The sequence below is a fragment of the Engystomops pustulosus genome, chromosome 6 (genome assembly GCF_040894005.1).
Source record: "Engystomops pustulosus chromosome 6, aEngPut4.maternal, whole genome shotgun sequence".
NCBI classification, from domain to species: Eukaryota; Metazoa; Chordata; class Amphibia; order Anura; family Leptodactylidae; genus Engystomops; species Engystomops pustulosus.
In genome coordinates, this window is record NC_092416.1 from 88,527,677 (window position 1) to 88,543,227 (window position 15,551).

At 40.8% G+C, this 15,551-nt stretch overlaps 1 protein-coding gene across 3 annotated transcripts in view; it reads right to left on the reverse strand.

Moving 5' to 3' along the window:
• The window catches only part of CPT1C (carnitine palmitoyltransferase 1C), a 58,218-nt gene that overhangs the window by 22,536 nt on the left and 20,131 nt on the right, over window positions 1–15,551 (reverse strand). For 2 of the 3 annotated variants that reach the window (XM_072110294.1, XM_072110293.1), the window contains exons 2-9: window positions 13,840–14,003; window positions 13,480–13,619; window positions 11,309–11,480; window positions 10,401–10,502; window positions 8,344–8,481; window positions 7,132–7,209; window positions 2,621–2,728; window positions 1,095–1,182 (exon numbers count right to left, since the gene is read on the reverse strand). In XM_072110294.1, coding sequence (XP_071966395.1) covers window positions 1,095–1,182; window positions 2,621–2,728; window positions 7,132–7,209; window positions 8,344–8,481; window positions 10,401–10,502; window positions 11,309–11,480; window positions 13,480–13,619; window positions 13,840–13,980 — 967 coding nt within the window. In that variant the 5' untranslated portion in view covers window positions 13,981–14,003. Of the gene's footprint in view, window positions 1–287; window positions 373–1,094; window positions 1,183–2,620; window positions 2,729–7,131; window positions 7,210–8,343; window positions 8,482–10,400; window positions 10,503–11,308; window positions 11,481–13,479; window positions 13,620–13,839; window positions 14,004–15,551 lie in introns of all 3 variants that reach the window. The other variant, XM_072110295.1, reaches the window with a different exon arrangement.

The window sequence follows — 15,551 nt, forward strand, 5'->3', positions numbered from 1 at the left end:
TTTACCTAATAAGGCAAGAGCTTCATGGAGAAGAAGATAATTCCTAGTCAATGCATAACTACAACTTTTTCTCGAATTCATTATGTCCCTATAGAGACAAATTGCCAGTGAGACCGATGCCATTGGGGTGGTCTGTAAGCCTTTCATAATCTTTTAATCCATTTATATTTTATGTTCTAGATATTAAAGGAATGTGTTGTACTGGAAACTAGTATGGAAGCCACCCTCGGCTGTCCTTTTTCCTACCATTAGTCAAAGGTTTTAGTAATGGACAAGATAGTTCCTACCTGTCTCTATTCCAGGGATACGTGCTGTGTTAAACATGCGCTCATACTGAGCAGAACACATTGGCAAACAATCTTGGATCATCAGCTGCATAAGGAGGAAAACAAGAACCACACACCAACAAGTACAGAGAAAGGAGGAGAAGGTAATAGAAGGTGTAAGATTGGAGATGGGGGTGTGAAGAAGATGGAAAATTGGAGAGATGCAAATATAAAATTAAATAAAAGATAATACAATAGACAGAGTTTTAAAATGAGATTGTGTATATTGAAGGTGGAGGGTATGAGTTAACATTGTGGACAGAGAATGAAACAACATAAAGAGTGAAAAGTAAAGGAGAGGGAAGGGGAAAAGAAGGTAGAGAGAATACCATAATCAATAGATGTTCCGCTACCATAGAAAGATCTTTATTAAAATCACTATAACATAACTTTTCCATGTTAGCTTGTACATGCAAAGACAAAGTAAGGCAAACCTTCACCCGCCGGCGAGCTCTGGTTGCTGGTTTAATGGTCATTAGGTTTTGCAGGACACATCTGGAGCTTATTATTTAGATTAATATAACTCATCTGAACAGGAATATTGTGAGCTTTTCTTCTTTCATGCAACATTACACAATGGTTAGCATATGAGTGATGCCAATTGAACATGTTATCTAAGCTCCAAATGCGGAACCTAAAACCTACTTGCAGCAGTCTTACACACAAATCTCATTAGAAGAAAAGGAGAGAAAAACTCTAGTCTTTGTTAAGTCCTGTTCACCATAAGGGATGATAATGACTTTGATTTAGTTTCACCCGCTCACTTACCTGTCTCCTCTCCAGGGATACGGGTGGTGTTAAAGGTGCGCTCCCACTGGGATGAGCACAGCGGGATAATGGATCCTGGGACCCTGCTCTATACCCAGTTATTACAGTGAGTAAAGATGCATCGCAGAGATACCATAAGGGGAGATAACACAATGCAAAAGAGTTGATATGCATATCTAACCGAGACCCCCAACCCAATGATGACATCAAAAAATGTGCCATACTTGGAAGCTTTCTGAAGTCTACCAAGACTTTCATAAAAGTTGATTCAAGAAAACCACTTTCATTTATTTATGCACTTTTCTTTACAGTGCAGCTATTTTTTAAGGACCATTACTACATGAATCAGTAAAACATGCAAATATATGAAACTATGTAATGCATAGTATCCTAAATGTTCTCCTTCTTCCTACTTGTTGGCTCTGAAGTATTCAGAAATCTCTTCAGTCCCTTTTATTATGTGTTGATATAGTTAATAGTAGACAATATGTACAATATACAAGTACAAATACTATACAACAGTCGGAAGGGAGAAGGACTATGGGACTTGTGAGTAAGAATCTATACATAAGTAATAGCAAATATCACACCAAGGAGAATATACAGACTTATAAAAAGAATTAATAAGCTAGTTAGACACATTGCAGTCTGTCCTACAACTAAAATACAGTTATTTAAAGGGGTTTTCCCACAAACTAAAGTTAGGCCCTATCCATGGGATAGTGCCTAAATTGCTGATCAGTGGGGGTTTCAAACCCCCACAGATCGCAAGAACGAGGGGTCCATCTGACGGCTGCGCATGACCGCTCTGCTACATTAATCTCTACAGAGCTGACGTAAATTATCCGTTCAACCCTCTGTTAAACTCTATGCAGCTGACGGAAATCGCAGAGTGCCAAGCTTGACAATTAAGCTCAGTAGAGATTATTGGAGCAGAACGGTCATGCGCGGCCGTCCGACGGACACCTTGTTCTCGCGATCTGTGGGGGTCTCAGCATTAAGACACCCACTGGTCAGAAAGTTAGGCCCTATCCCGTGGATAGGGCCTCACTTTAGTTCTTGGGAAAACCCCCTTTGAAGGACTTATCCTAGGATATCCATTAATATCTATTGGTGGGAGTCACATATGAAATCTTCAAGGCGAGTGCAGTGTTCAGAATAGCACTGTGGTCTCTTCACTACTTGGTATCAGAGCTTAATCCCTACGAAGTGAAGGAACTGAGGCCATGTGTCATACTCCCATCAATATGACATTGATGAACTGTCCAAAAGATAGACCATCAATTTCTTATTTCTGGAAAATCCAATATATTGAGCTATTTTTTTTTTATATAACAGGCACAAGGCAAGCTAAATTTGCAAAGGTAAAGGTGCATCCTGCACCATGTTTTGAACTCAAGTTAGTAGTCTACCAGAACACAGCTGAATTTGGATAGAAACATCTTACAAGATAATCTAATAAAAATACTATAAAAACATAACCGTAAACATACTTTAATAGCACATGAAAATCTTTTTGTTCTTACCGGTTTTAATTCTTCACGGCTGAGCTTGCGTCGATACAGAAGCAAGGCATGGACTGTGTTACCTGCTCGAGCTGCCTGAATTGGTGTTGGTGTAACATAAAGAAAGTCCTATTGTAAAAAGCAAGAAAGCAAAATAATGAAAATTATATTTTTCCGTGGAAGTGCAGGGTTTGGACCCCCACCAATCTGACACTGGTAGGGGTTGTTTTACAAGCAAAATCATCAGATACTGATGATCAGAGGATAGGCTAATAATATAAAATAATGAACAGCTCCTTTAATAAAAGTTACTCAACAAGTGTTATACATACCAAAATGGTGCAAGATGAACAATTACAGAAAACATATTCCATAGTGTCATTATTTATCAAATAATAAGCCTCAAAGAGTAACCGTCATTTCAAAAAACTTTTGATATGTTGTAGGGCAGAATGAAGAAAAAGAATGAAAATTATATTTTTATATATCTAGATGTCAAAGTGCACTACAATCTGCTTATAAAGGGGGTATTTCCATAGTATACTGCTCCGATTTGCTATTACTTTAGGACTGATGAGGGTCTGACCTCTGGAACAACCACCACTCCTGAGGTAAGTTAAGAGTTAAAGGGGTTTTCCCATTTTTGTTATTGTTCTACCATTTTAATTCTACAGGTAATTTTACCCGAATTCACACAAAATATGAATAATAAACAACAGAACGTCCGTGACAATGTTTCAAACATTGTCACGGAAGTTCTACTGTTTATTATTCATCATATTTTGTGGTCACATTTTTATAAACATTTGTAAACTAAGTTTTAAACATTTTGTAAACATGTAAAAATTTTATTTGCCACTCGGCACAGTCACTTCTGCGCATGCCACTTTTTTGGCACACGCGTGGTGTGATCTTGATGCGGATAGCCAATCATAGGTGAAATCAGCAGTTCCACCCTGGGTGATCTCTCCCACAAATATACTGGGTAATTTTAACCCTTTTGTGTACACTCAGTAACACAATACTTGCACTTTGTTTTAATTATGATGCACTTTATTATTTTATGTATAACATATGGGGATGTTAATATACCTCTGTATTACTCATGCACTTTATTGTATATGAATTTTATGATAAAATTATAATGTATGTTCACAATCTCAATTGCACTTTAAGGACACACCCTCTTATCTGCATTGCACACCATGTTTCCTTTATATACCCTGTGTGGTTCACTTGTCAAATTGCTTGAAAAAGGTGCCCAACACCGAAACGTTGCCACTTGCCTCAATAAAGATCACCAACTTTTGAATTCTACCTCTGGAGTGCTGCTCGCTTTTTCCAATTTGTATCTGCGTAAGGACCAAGCCAGGACCTTGGCGGGCTTTGCACCCCCCCCCCCCTCCTTAGGGGTTCCACAAAGCTGTATAGTATATATAAGGCTGGAAAAAAGGCTGGATACAACCTTGCCAACTTAAAGGGAACTGGTCACCAGGGACATAATTTTCACCAAAGATAGGTTGCAAAAGCAACTGCAGTGCAAATAAGGCTTTCTGCGTTCTCTAAATATTTGCTTTACAATATAGTTGTGTGTTATAACTTACCTGGCACTCTGACAGAATCCTCTGTGTAGTCCCAGGGGTTGGGCTTTGGTTTGGATGCATTTCATAAAACAACACGTGACTGCATGTGCTGCAGACTGTTCAGCTCTCAGCCCCCACGTTTGTGCTCCTGTACATCCCTTCCCACTGATGTCCTCTCACCAGGCTGTGAGCTCTGTGGAGGTGCAGGAGAGAGGAGCTCTACAGGAGCACAAAGGTGGGGGCCAAGAGCTGAGCAGTCTGCATCACAGACAAGTCACGTGTTGATTTTCGAAATGCATCCAAACCAAAGCCCAACCTCTGGGACTACACAGATGATTCTGTCAGGGTGCAAGGTAAGTTATAACATGTAATTATATTGTAATGCAAAAGCTTAGAGAAAGCAGAAAGGCAGATTTGCAATGCAGCTGTAATGGGCTTCTGTAACCTGTCTTTAATGAAAATGAGGTGCCTGGTGACAGATTCCCTTTAATTCCTGCTGACATGTTCTTTATCTAGAAAGAATTGCTTTATTCTGGCAACTCTTCCAACGACAATACTTGGCGTTTTTCTTGCTGTAGATTCATGTACCTGCAACATTTGACATGACAAGACTTGTGATCTGTTTTGAATAATCTTTCTTTCTGAATAAAGGACTTCAAGTTGGGATTTATATACAGCAACAATTGCTTATCTAAAATTGCTGATGCCTTTTCTTCTAGGCATATGAATTTATTATTGCTCCTGTGCCTAAAAGTCAGTGTAAAATGTCTTCTAATACATTTACCAAAGCTTTTAGACCATAAACTGGCAATTTTCCATCTCATCCGACAAAGGGAGCATGACCTCGAGAAATGGGGTGTAATCTTAGAAAGAGGGGCCTGCTACGACTCAGGGACCACCAAGACCACCCACTTTTCACACTTTATTTTAGGATATATGCACATAATTAGAGGCACAATTCACTAACACTACCATCTAAATCACAGATCCAGCTAAGTTGCACGTGAAAGGCTCAGAACTCTCAAAATCCCTGTCCAAGCTCCTGGCCTACTTGTACCTGTCCCTCTTGACACCCATCTAAATGAATGGGCCTGCCTTTAATCCTGCTAAAGGAAGCCTGCTAGACATCTGCTGGGCCAGAACCGCCCCTGCAGCATTGGGCCTGCACCCACCTTACTGCTGTGGCCCTTCCCCCTCCTCTCCAGCAGACCCAGAGCTTGCCATTGATGCTGGGATCTCCCTACGCCATTCAAGGTATCTGACTCCCTTGTATCCTGAAGTACTCTCTTTGGGGGTCACATTGCCCCATTCCAGGGTGTTTCGAATGCTGCAGCTGCATTCTGATTTGTTTACGGTGCTTTGGGGAAGATCCTCCCCTGTGGTCCTCTTCGTGTACTGCTTCCAAGCCTGCTAAGGTCTGCAGCCCCCCCATCATGCCAAAATTGTTGCTGGACTTCATAGTTCGAGGCACCCCATGGTCACTTGGTTACAGCCTGCCTACCCCCGGACTCCCCCACCCTAACCTGTGTCATCCTTCTTTCCTGTATGCTATTCTACTGATTGGCATGGACTGCTCCAGAGGGTAACCCCCCTTTTTAAATTGGCACTGTTCAATCGCCAGCAAGACTTTATGTATTTCAAATGGTCTTCTCTATCAGAATTGACAAAGTGAAAGTGGACAGCGCTCTTTTTAGACAAGATGCTAAGCGAGTGGGTTACTAATGTGGAACAGGAGAACCATCTCTGTAGATATAACCAGCACTTTGTTTGCCTGTATGATGGGAATGATCTTCCTGAAAGATCTAAGATCTAATGGTCTCCACTTATAGTCGTGACAACTTCTCTACTTACTTTGCAGTAGAGGGGCTCGCCGCATACATCCTCAAAGCAAACCCTCTACAAGCATGTCAAGAAATGCCTGAGAGAAGCTAATTTAAAATATGCCATGCTGGAATGCACATTGTTGGCAAGGATCCAGATCGCTTCCTTGGTACTCCAGAAGAATGTGGTGATCCCCTTACTCCTCTTCCCATGCTCAACTATAGCTATTACGTTTTAATTGTGTTTTTTCTCTACAGGTACAGAAATGGTTAGTCTTTGTCTGTGCTGCCTTCTAGTCCTGTTATCAGATTCTATCCACTGGAGGTAAATAGAGAAACTTTCTATAGAAGTACAGCGAGCAGAGATATAGAGAACCATGAGGATTGTATACTGTACAAATGGAAAGTATATTGAAAAATTGTATAACTTTTAATTACACAAGTAATATCAATTATTTACTGAAAGAGGCCAACCTCTTTAAGTTATACTATTGGGTCATCTCTTTGACAGGATGGTTGTGACAGTTTCCCAGTACCCTAAAGTAGGTCTCCTTGTAGATCCAGAGTTGTTCCAATCTACTGCAGACCGAGCCTTCCTTACTGGAACTGTATTGTGCTAGAGAAACAGCAGTAAGAATTTGGATGTCTGCACATGCCCCAGCCCTCCATGACTGGATCAAATCAGTCAATGCTGCCCTTCCCCTTAAGAAAGAAATATTTATACCTTGTTTTGTTCTATGTAATAACTTTTATTGTACGCTATCACGGTCTGCATTTTATTCCTCCTGTCATAGATCAGTGGTTGTGAACCTATGAGAATTGTGCCGGAGGTGGCACTCAGAACCATTTCTGTGGGCACCCAGGCCATCACCCCAGCACAGAGTTTGTCAGACAGGTTGAGTGACTCAAGGCCTCCTCCTGCAGTGGGATTTGAACTGCAATTTAGGCAATCTGCCTCTGAAAGGATAACCAGCACTGCTCTAGATCATATATATTTATCTGTGCTTGTGTCTTTCTTTTTGGTCCTGGGGTGACCAACCTGCTTGTGCCTTTTCTATTACACGAACTGTCTCTCCACATTCCCTTCGATAAAAATGTATTGTTAATTGAAAAAAATACTACATCTTACCATTGCATAATAATTGCTGTTTACCATAATGGGGCCCCTTCCACGCAGATAGATGTATTCTTCCCACCAATCACTTACCTACCAAAATGGGAAAACAGTGTTAAAAAAATGTGATTAAATTTAAGATATCAATCCATTAAGTCTTCCAAGACCGTGCAAATCAAATTTTTAAAATTTAGTGCTTCCGGGGTAGTTACCAGAGTTGCTCTATGCTGCATCTTCACAGGCTATTACACTGTGCATGAGGACTACCCCCTCCCTCTACTCTTTTGGAAACCTCCCCCCACCCCAATTTGGTATCCTCCGGTTTGAGAACTGCAATCCGATCTCACATTTACCCTCTTTCACCTTTCATTTTTGAAGAGCACTGTCCATATTCATACTCCCTTTAAAGGAAATATCATCTGAGCCCTTTTTACGGCTAATCCTTCAGTGCCCTCCAAGTTTAGAAATCTTTTATTACCCTAATAAGCAAATATGTGAAAGAGGCTACTGGAGGTGTCGAGTAAACAAAGCTGAAGCTACATGGTGCGGCTACTCCATACCCCAGTAGCCTCTCTCAATCCTCCTACTATATCTTCAGCGCACAGCTCCTGGTAGCTGTCTGCACACTCGTCCTCGCTTGAGCAGGCGGCTGCGCATACTCAGTTCTGAAGCCGAGCCGAGTACATGCAGAGAGTCTATGCAGAGTGCGGACGAGGATGTCATAGTAAAAGGATTGAAAGAGGCTACTGGGGCATGGAGTAACCGTACCTTGTAGCTACAGCTCCGGCTACTCCACGACCCAGTAGCCTCTTTCACATATTTCATATTAGGGTAATAAAAGATTTCTAAACTTGGCGGGCACTGAAGGATTAGCCTTAAAAAGGGCTCTGATGATATTTACTAGATGAACCTGCCACCGGATCTACCTTAATAGGTAGATCCCAGATGGTAGGTTTCCTTTAATTGGCAAGTGGCCATCATCTACTGCCGCCAGGGACAGGATTCTCTTTCCACCTGTGATGGTTTGGTTTAGCTTTGTGTTTTTGGTGCTTATTTTTATCATATGCATCACCCATATTCATAAATAACAACAATTATAATCTAAAAATGAATAATTTAACATAAATGTCTAATTCAATAAAGAGATAACACTTGAGCATATCCCCAAAGAAAAAAAAAACATTCACTGTTTGAAATAAATTTGAAATAAATTTCAAAAATTCTTACATAGTTAGATGCCCACCAGGATTTCAGTTTCAGGTACCACTGCAGCTTTGGTGCAAGTTTAGCTTCAAAATCTTTGGCGAGTCCTGTCATACGTTTGTATTCTTCATCGTTCATCAAAGGCCTCACAGATTCCAAATACTATGGATAAAGAGTACACATGCAGGTTACATGGTTCTTTTTTTAAATGTTTAAATAACTTCACCTTTTTCTGACTGTGTAGTTTCATATAGAGATGAACTGGGATAATTTTCCTTTTTAGAGTGGATTTAATGAATCATCATGACAATATTAATAACTTTCTATGCCTTAAGTCACATGTAGCATGCAAATTCATAACCAAGGTCTTGCGCATCACAATAATAGAACTCATAGATGATATGGAGAGATCCAGAAGGGTTCTACATATTGATGGCATCACTGAGCTCTTCAGATCCAACTGACTCTATGGCTTTACATTGACTATAAGCAATAAATGTCCAAATAGTTTTTGCTATGAAGCATATGCATTACCATTGAGCAAAGAGCGCGCACATAGACCTCTTTGCGAGACCCGACATGGTAGTATGGCAGTAGCTTCATAAAAAGACAGGAGCGCGGCTGGTGCTTGTGTACAGCCGCAAGTCAACGCGCTAAGAGGCGGGACTACAAAGGCTGCTGGGGTGTGGAAGAAGCCTGAGGAGGCGAAACCTAGCTCGGGAGAGGTGTTTGGCGTTTTTAACATTGTGATACACGCGTTTTTTTTTACCTTTCTTTGTGAGTATATGCAATAAACTATTCTTTCCTTAAAGAGGACCTGTCACATAATTTATCAAACGTCACAGTGTTAGAGTGATAGCGTTACCGGAAACCTCCGGTAACGCTATCAAACACTGCGGCGGGGTACAATGAGGGGGCGGTGTTGGGGCGTGGCTAGGGGCGGTGACTGCCGCCCAGCAGTCACTGACGGCCTATGGAGCGAGCGGGACGGTCCGGGGAAGAGGGAGCGCCTCAGACCGCCCCCTCATGAATACATCGGACAGTTTTGCAAGCTGTCCGAGGATTACACTGTAGCTCGCCTCAGTGTTTGATAGCGTTACCGGAGGTTTCCGGTAACGCTATCACTCTAACACTGCGGCGTTTGATCAAGCACTAGGAGCTGCTTACTTTAGTAAGCAGCTCCTAGTGCCGAAATTTAGGTGACAGGTCCTCTTTAACTGGGTGATCTACAATATCTGTCCATAATACTTAACACAGGATCAGCAGTGAATTTTGGACATGGAGGGGAGACGGGGTCCACGCTTAGATCCAGGGAACAGAAAGATGAGAGAGAACCTAGGAAGATCTTCCATTTCTTTCCAAAAGAAGGCCCCCAATAGCCTCTGCAGGTCATTTACATATTATTTTAATAAGTTTTTAAAACAATAGGTTAGGTTCTAGGATTAGTAAAATAAAAGTTTAGGGCAGAATTAGGCAGGAGGAATCTAATCAGATCTACTTCTGATGGTAGACTCCTCATTGTAGGTTTGATAAGCCAAAAACAATTCTACATATACTGATTGCCCTTAATATTAAAACTGAATTATATATTATATAACATATAAATATATAATATTAAAAGTAAATATCTGCCTAGTGTAAAACACTTTACAAGTCATTATTGAGAAGACACAAATGAGACTGTAAATACAGTTTTTGCCAATAGGATACAGAGACTGTGTTGGCTCCTCCAAGCTGTTAAGTCCCTCCTGAAGCTACTTATATAAACTAAATACTAAAGGAGGAGTAGAAGAAACCAAAACCTAATAAAATGCAACAAAGGGCAGGAAGCCAAAAGAGAACACCATAAAATAATCTGTACCATTTATCCCAAACAATGTAATGATAAAAGGATTTTATGGTAGGTATCAAAAATCTAAGTCTAGTAAAGACTTTGGGTAGTTCTAGAGTTGTCAAATAAGTGGGAAGATTATGTGTGAGTACTGACATCAGTGAACCGCTACCTGTAAGAGGTATATCAGAGGATGCAATGTTAGGCAGGTGGGTTTACGGTTATGGCTGATCGCTGTATCTAAACTTACCCTTTGCATTGTATCTTTAATTTTTGGAACAGGAAGGCGAGGAAGTGATGCCTGGTAACTGTACAACATGGGCTGACGGCCAGAGAAAATCTTCACCAATGCCTATGAAAAAAAAAAAGAAAAGTAACGTAAGGAATATACTGTAAGTCTTTTTTGTATAAGATATGTGTAAGTTGCATTAATAAAATCCCAATGACTTTGAATCCTTTATATACATTGGCTAGTCAGCAAATGTCAAATTTTGCATCATATGTGTCACAGATATGCCGTTTTGCTGCTTTCACAGTTTATTTTTATGCCGTGCCATGCGTTCCCCGAGTGAACGGTTTAGGCAATACTATGTCATTAAAGTAGTCCCTTAAAACCCCACAGAGCAACAACGCCTTGTTCAGCAGGGATCCCTTGCATAATATGGAACAATTATGCTAATACCTATTTATATTTTTCTGCTGACAGAGCTGGTTGAGGGCTTGTTTTTGTGGAAGGAGTTGCACTTTATTATAGGTACCAACTCCTTCCTGTATGGTTGCATGTGACTTCTGATTACTTTTTATACTAACTTTAGTGAGTGGACCAAAAATAAAAATTTTAATTTTACAGTGTTCCCCATACAGGTTACATGATGTCTAACTCCTATTTTACCATAATACAGACACGGTGATAACTATGTTCATTCATATATTTACTTCTATCGGACCAGCATTTGATCACTTATTCAATATAGTATTAATGTATTATTTCTTTGGGAGTCCCTCTTTAAACCAAAGGTTCTAATGGCAGACACTCCACACCTAGTAATGTTCACTGAAGAGTTCAAAGTTGAAGTTAATGCACTAAAGCTGTGGAAATGTGGAATCATAGAAAAACAGAGCTGTTAAATGAATTTAAATTCAATAAATGTTTAATACCAGCCATAACTTGGTGGTGGCAGACATCTTGCCATGCTGCTCATACATCCAACCATGGTAGGATAGAAGCTGTTTTAGTATATAACGCATGGTCATGATGAGTGCAAACCAAAGAGCTGTAGAAAAGAGCAGGGCGCTAATAATACTCTGTCCTTGGTGTGATAGGTAGCCACTGTAGAGAGAAGACAGGGAAAACACTTATGAAAAGTACATGAACATTACATTAGTATAAAATACATTACCAAACAGAATCCAATTACAGGCGGTCCCCTACTTAAGTACACTCAACTTACACGACCCCTAGTTACAAATGGACCTCTGGATATTGGTAATTTATTGTACTTTAGTCCTAGGCTACAATAATCAGCTATAACAGTTATCACAGGTGTCTGTAATGAAGCTTTATTGTTAATATTGATTCTTATGACAACCCAACATTTTTAAAATCCAATTGTCACAGAGACCAAAAAAGTTCTGGCTGGGATTACAATGATAAAATATACAGTTCCAACTTACATACAAACTCAACTTTAGAATAAACTTACAGACCCTATCTTGTATGTAACCCGGGGACAGCCTGTACTATAAATGAGGCATAAATATTCTGTATCAAATCTCTGACAGAAAGACCACGGGTAGGGGGGGGCTGTGTACATACATTAAAATACTAGGCTCCTTGAGGCGCTTAGATTATATAGCCTGAGCGCCCCAATCTAATATGCATTTAACTAATATAACTCTATATTTCCACAATCATGCAATATAGAGTTATAATAAGAGAAGTTCTCACTAGGACACATCACTAAACTGATGGTAGATGTGCCTTAAAGGGGTATTCCCACAAAGACAAGTTTCTTATATGTACTCAGGATAACAAAATAACACATTCTCTAATTCACTGTTATTAACAAAAATGCAGCATTTCACAGATATGAGTCCAACCTGTCTCTATCAGTCCTGCTGTGCACAATTTCACTTTCCCCTAGAGACAACCCAGCAACATCTTGGATTTTTGTGCGAGATCGTGCAGATGAGATTTCTGTCTGTCTGTGCTGTGTGTCTGTAGCCCTGCCCCCTGCACAGAGCTCAGAGACACTCACTGACTATTTCCTGCCAGGACAGAGCCGAGAGCAGAGAGAGAAGCTGCAAACTACAAGCTACAAGGAGATAAATGATCCGGGTGAAGGAGGAGGCAGGAAGATATCTGGGTGATGTAGCAGGGCTCACAGTGTAACAGTGTAAAATGTGTGATAGGCATCATGCACCTTATGCATCTCTTATCTGTTTCATCTCTCTCTTTATGTGTCAGTGTGTTAGTACATAAGCCAGATTAGAGTGTATTTACCCCTGTACTCTGACAATGTAACCACATTGTCTCCCCACAGAACAAGATGGATCATAAATTGTTTGCTTAGAACAGTGGTGGCGAACCTATGGCACGGGTGCCAGAGGTGGCACTTGGAGCCATTTCTGTGGGCACTCAGACCATCACCTCAGGACAGAGTTCACCAAATATGACCAAATCCACCAAGTCCCAGGCAACTTAAGAGATGCTGCTCTCAGCGCTATTTTAAAGCAACACTTCATTGGCTGTTAGGAACTGCGGGAAAAGTGAGAAGGTGTTGACAGAACTGCAATATCTTTGGAGGTCATCCTGCTGGACCAACCACTTTTCCTCTACAGAGAGACCCTGGAGAGAAGCTACAACGAGAGTATGAATGTGCCTCCTTCTTTCAACTGTATTGGTGGCCTCAGGGGGGCGATACAATTGAAAGATGTGGAAGAACAGGTAGCAATAAGTTACTGCTTAAAATGCCATGTTGGCACTTCACGGGAAAATAAGTGGATTTTGGTTGTAGTTATGTCCACACCATGGAATCTTAAACTGAGCAGCCTAGAAAATGATAGGAGCCAAAACAGCAATAACACTGATCTAAATTGTAAACTAAGGGGTTAAAATGAGCTTTATTGTGTTAACATCACTAGGGGATTGAGATGTGCGAAAACCCCTTTAAATGGAAGTTGAAGTACATGGTCACAGCCACTTCCCGGTGTGCAGAGCTATCTTCTTCCAGCTCTATACACTGCGGCTCCTAACATCAACTGAAGGGTAGGAAAGTCAAGTGTCAGGGTGTTATTAATCTGATGCTGATATGAATACAAATACATACCTTACAGGTAGATGTTCTTTGATTTTGCCGATCATGCCCATGGATGGGTCTACTCGAGCATACATGGTCCCCATGATTGCAATAACCACAAAGAGCCAGCTGGAAGGACTGGCAGGGTAAACTCCAGTGATAAAACTATTCTATAAGGCAATAACATAGAAAATTAGCAGCAGAACATTCCAATACTATAGAAGATATACTGTACATATCCATAAGTACATATATTTTTCCAACCATCGGTAGACTTCAATAAGGAGCATTACTTTGCCCTTATGCAATAATAATGATTTACTGAATAGTTAGCATGATCCTATGTTCCAGGCAATGCTATCTGGTCCCATCATGGGACATATTACTTACCCTGAGTCGAGCAAATTTCTTCTTCCATGACCGCAGTCCTGAGAGGTAGATCTGTTTAAGTGCCTCATGGCTCAGGCGAAGGTCAATACCATCTGGAGTGACTGTAAACTGGAATGCCACAGCCTGGTGGGCTTCAGCCATGTTGATAACACTTCAGTCCCAAACTATAAATAGAATAACAAAAAAAACACACATAAGCAATAAGGCAAAAATAAATCATCTGTATTTTCACACTATTTATACTGGTAGCTATAAACAACTCACGCTCCAATAATAATCTACAATTCTTTTAAAATGACGTAAAGAGGACCTGTCACCTGTAAAAACGGCACTTGGAGTTACCCAAATAGCATCCTATGACAACTTTCAGCAGGATATCCCTTCCCTCCAAACAACAGGTTGTTCTTGATATTAACCGGATCTGTGCAGGAAAGACAAGTCTGACCATAAAGCCACCCCACCCCAGCAACTTACAAGGCTGAAAGTATCTGCTAACATATTGATGCCACATACCACAGGACCAAAGCAAGAGCTGTCTGACTAGTACATGTGGAACCTACACAATGCAAGGCTATAGGGATCTGCAGATTATAGATGCCTGAAACCTATGACTAAAAAGCTAAAATTACAGGATCTGCAGATATTGAAAAATATGTAACAAGTAACAAGTTTCTGCTGCAGATTCACATCAGATCTATCCTCTATGGGAGAGAAATCCACTGAGAATCTGCAATGAAAACATATGTTTTACTTGCAAATTCCCTGCAAATTGATTCAGTGGCAAAATCAAAAATGTTGTACAAAAAAAAAGGTGAAACAATGTAAAAAAAGTTATACAATATTATGTACACCTTTTGACGTTTCTATGGGCAGTGCTAGGGAAATTTTGGGGGCTAAATAATATTAATTGAATAAACAACTTTCAAACTACTGTATATACTCGAGTATAAGCCGAGTATTTCAGCACAATCTACTGGCATAGAAACTATTACACGGCAGTGTCGCTGCTTACCGACGTTTAAGTTCCTGTGCCTGCAGAACACATAGACATCTGCCGGAGTCAGGGCCAGAAGGGGAGTACTAGATTTTTTGTTTTACGAGGGCACTCTGCTGGACATTTTATTGCTGAGGGGAGACTGTTGCACATTTTATTGCTGAGGGGAGACTACTGGGCATTTTATTGCTCAGGGGAGACTACTGGGCATTTTATTGCTCAGGGGAGACTACTGGGCATTTTATTGCTCAGGGGAGACTACTGGGCATTTTATTGCTCAGGGGAGACTACTGGGCATTTTATTGCTCAGGGGAGACTACTGGGCATTTTATTGCTCAGGGGAGACTACTGGGCATTTTATTGCTGTGGGGAGACTACTGGGCATTTTATTGCTGTGGGGAGACTACTGGGCATTTTATTGCTGTGGGGAGACTACTGGGCATTTTATTGCTGTGGGGAGACTACTGGGCATTTTATTGCTGTGGGGAGACTACTGGGCATTTTATTGCTGTGGGGAGACTACTGGGCATTTTATTGCTGTGGGGAGACTACTGGGCATTTTATTGCTGTGGGGAGACTACTGGGCATTTTATTGCTGTGGGGAGACTACTGGGCATTTTATTGCTGTGGGGAGACTACTGGGCATTTTATTGCTGTGGGGAGACTACTGGGCATTTTATTGCTGTGGGGAGACTACTGGGCATTTTATTGATGAGGG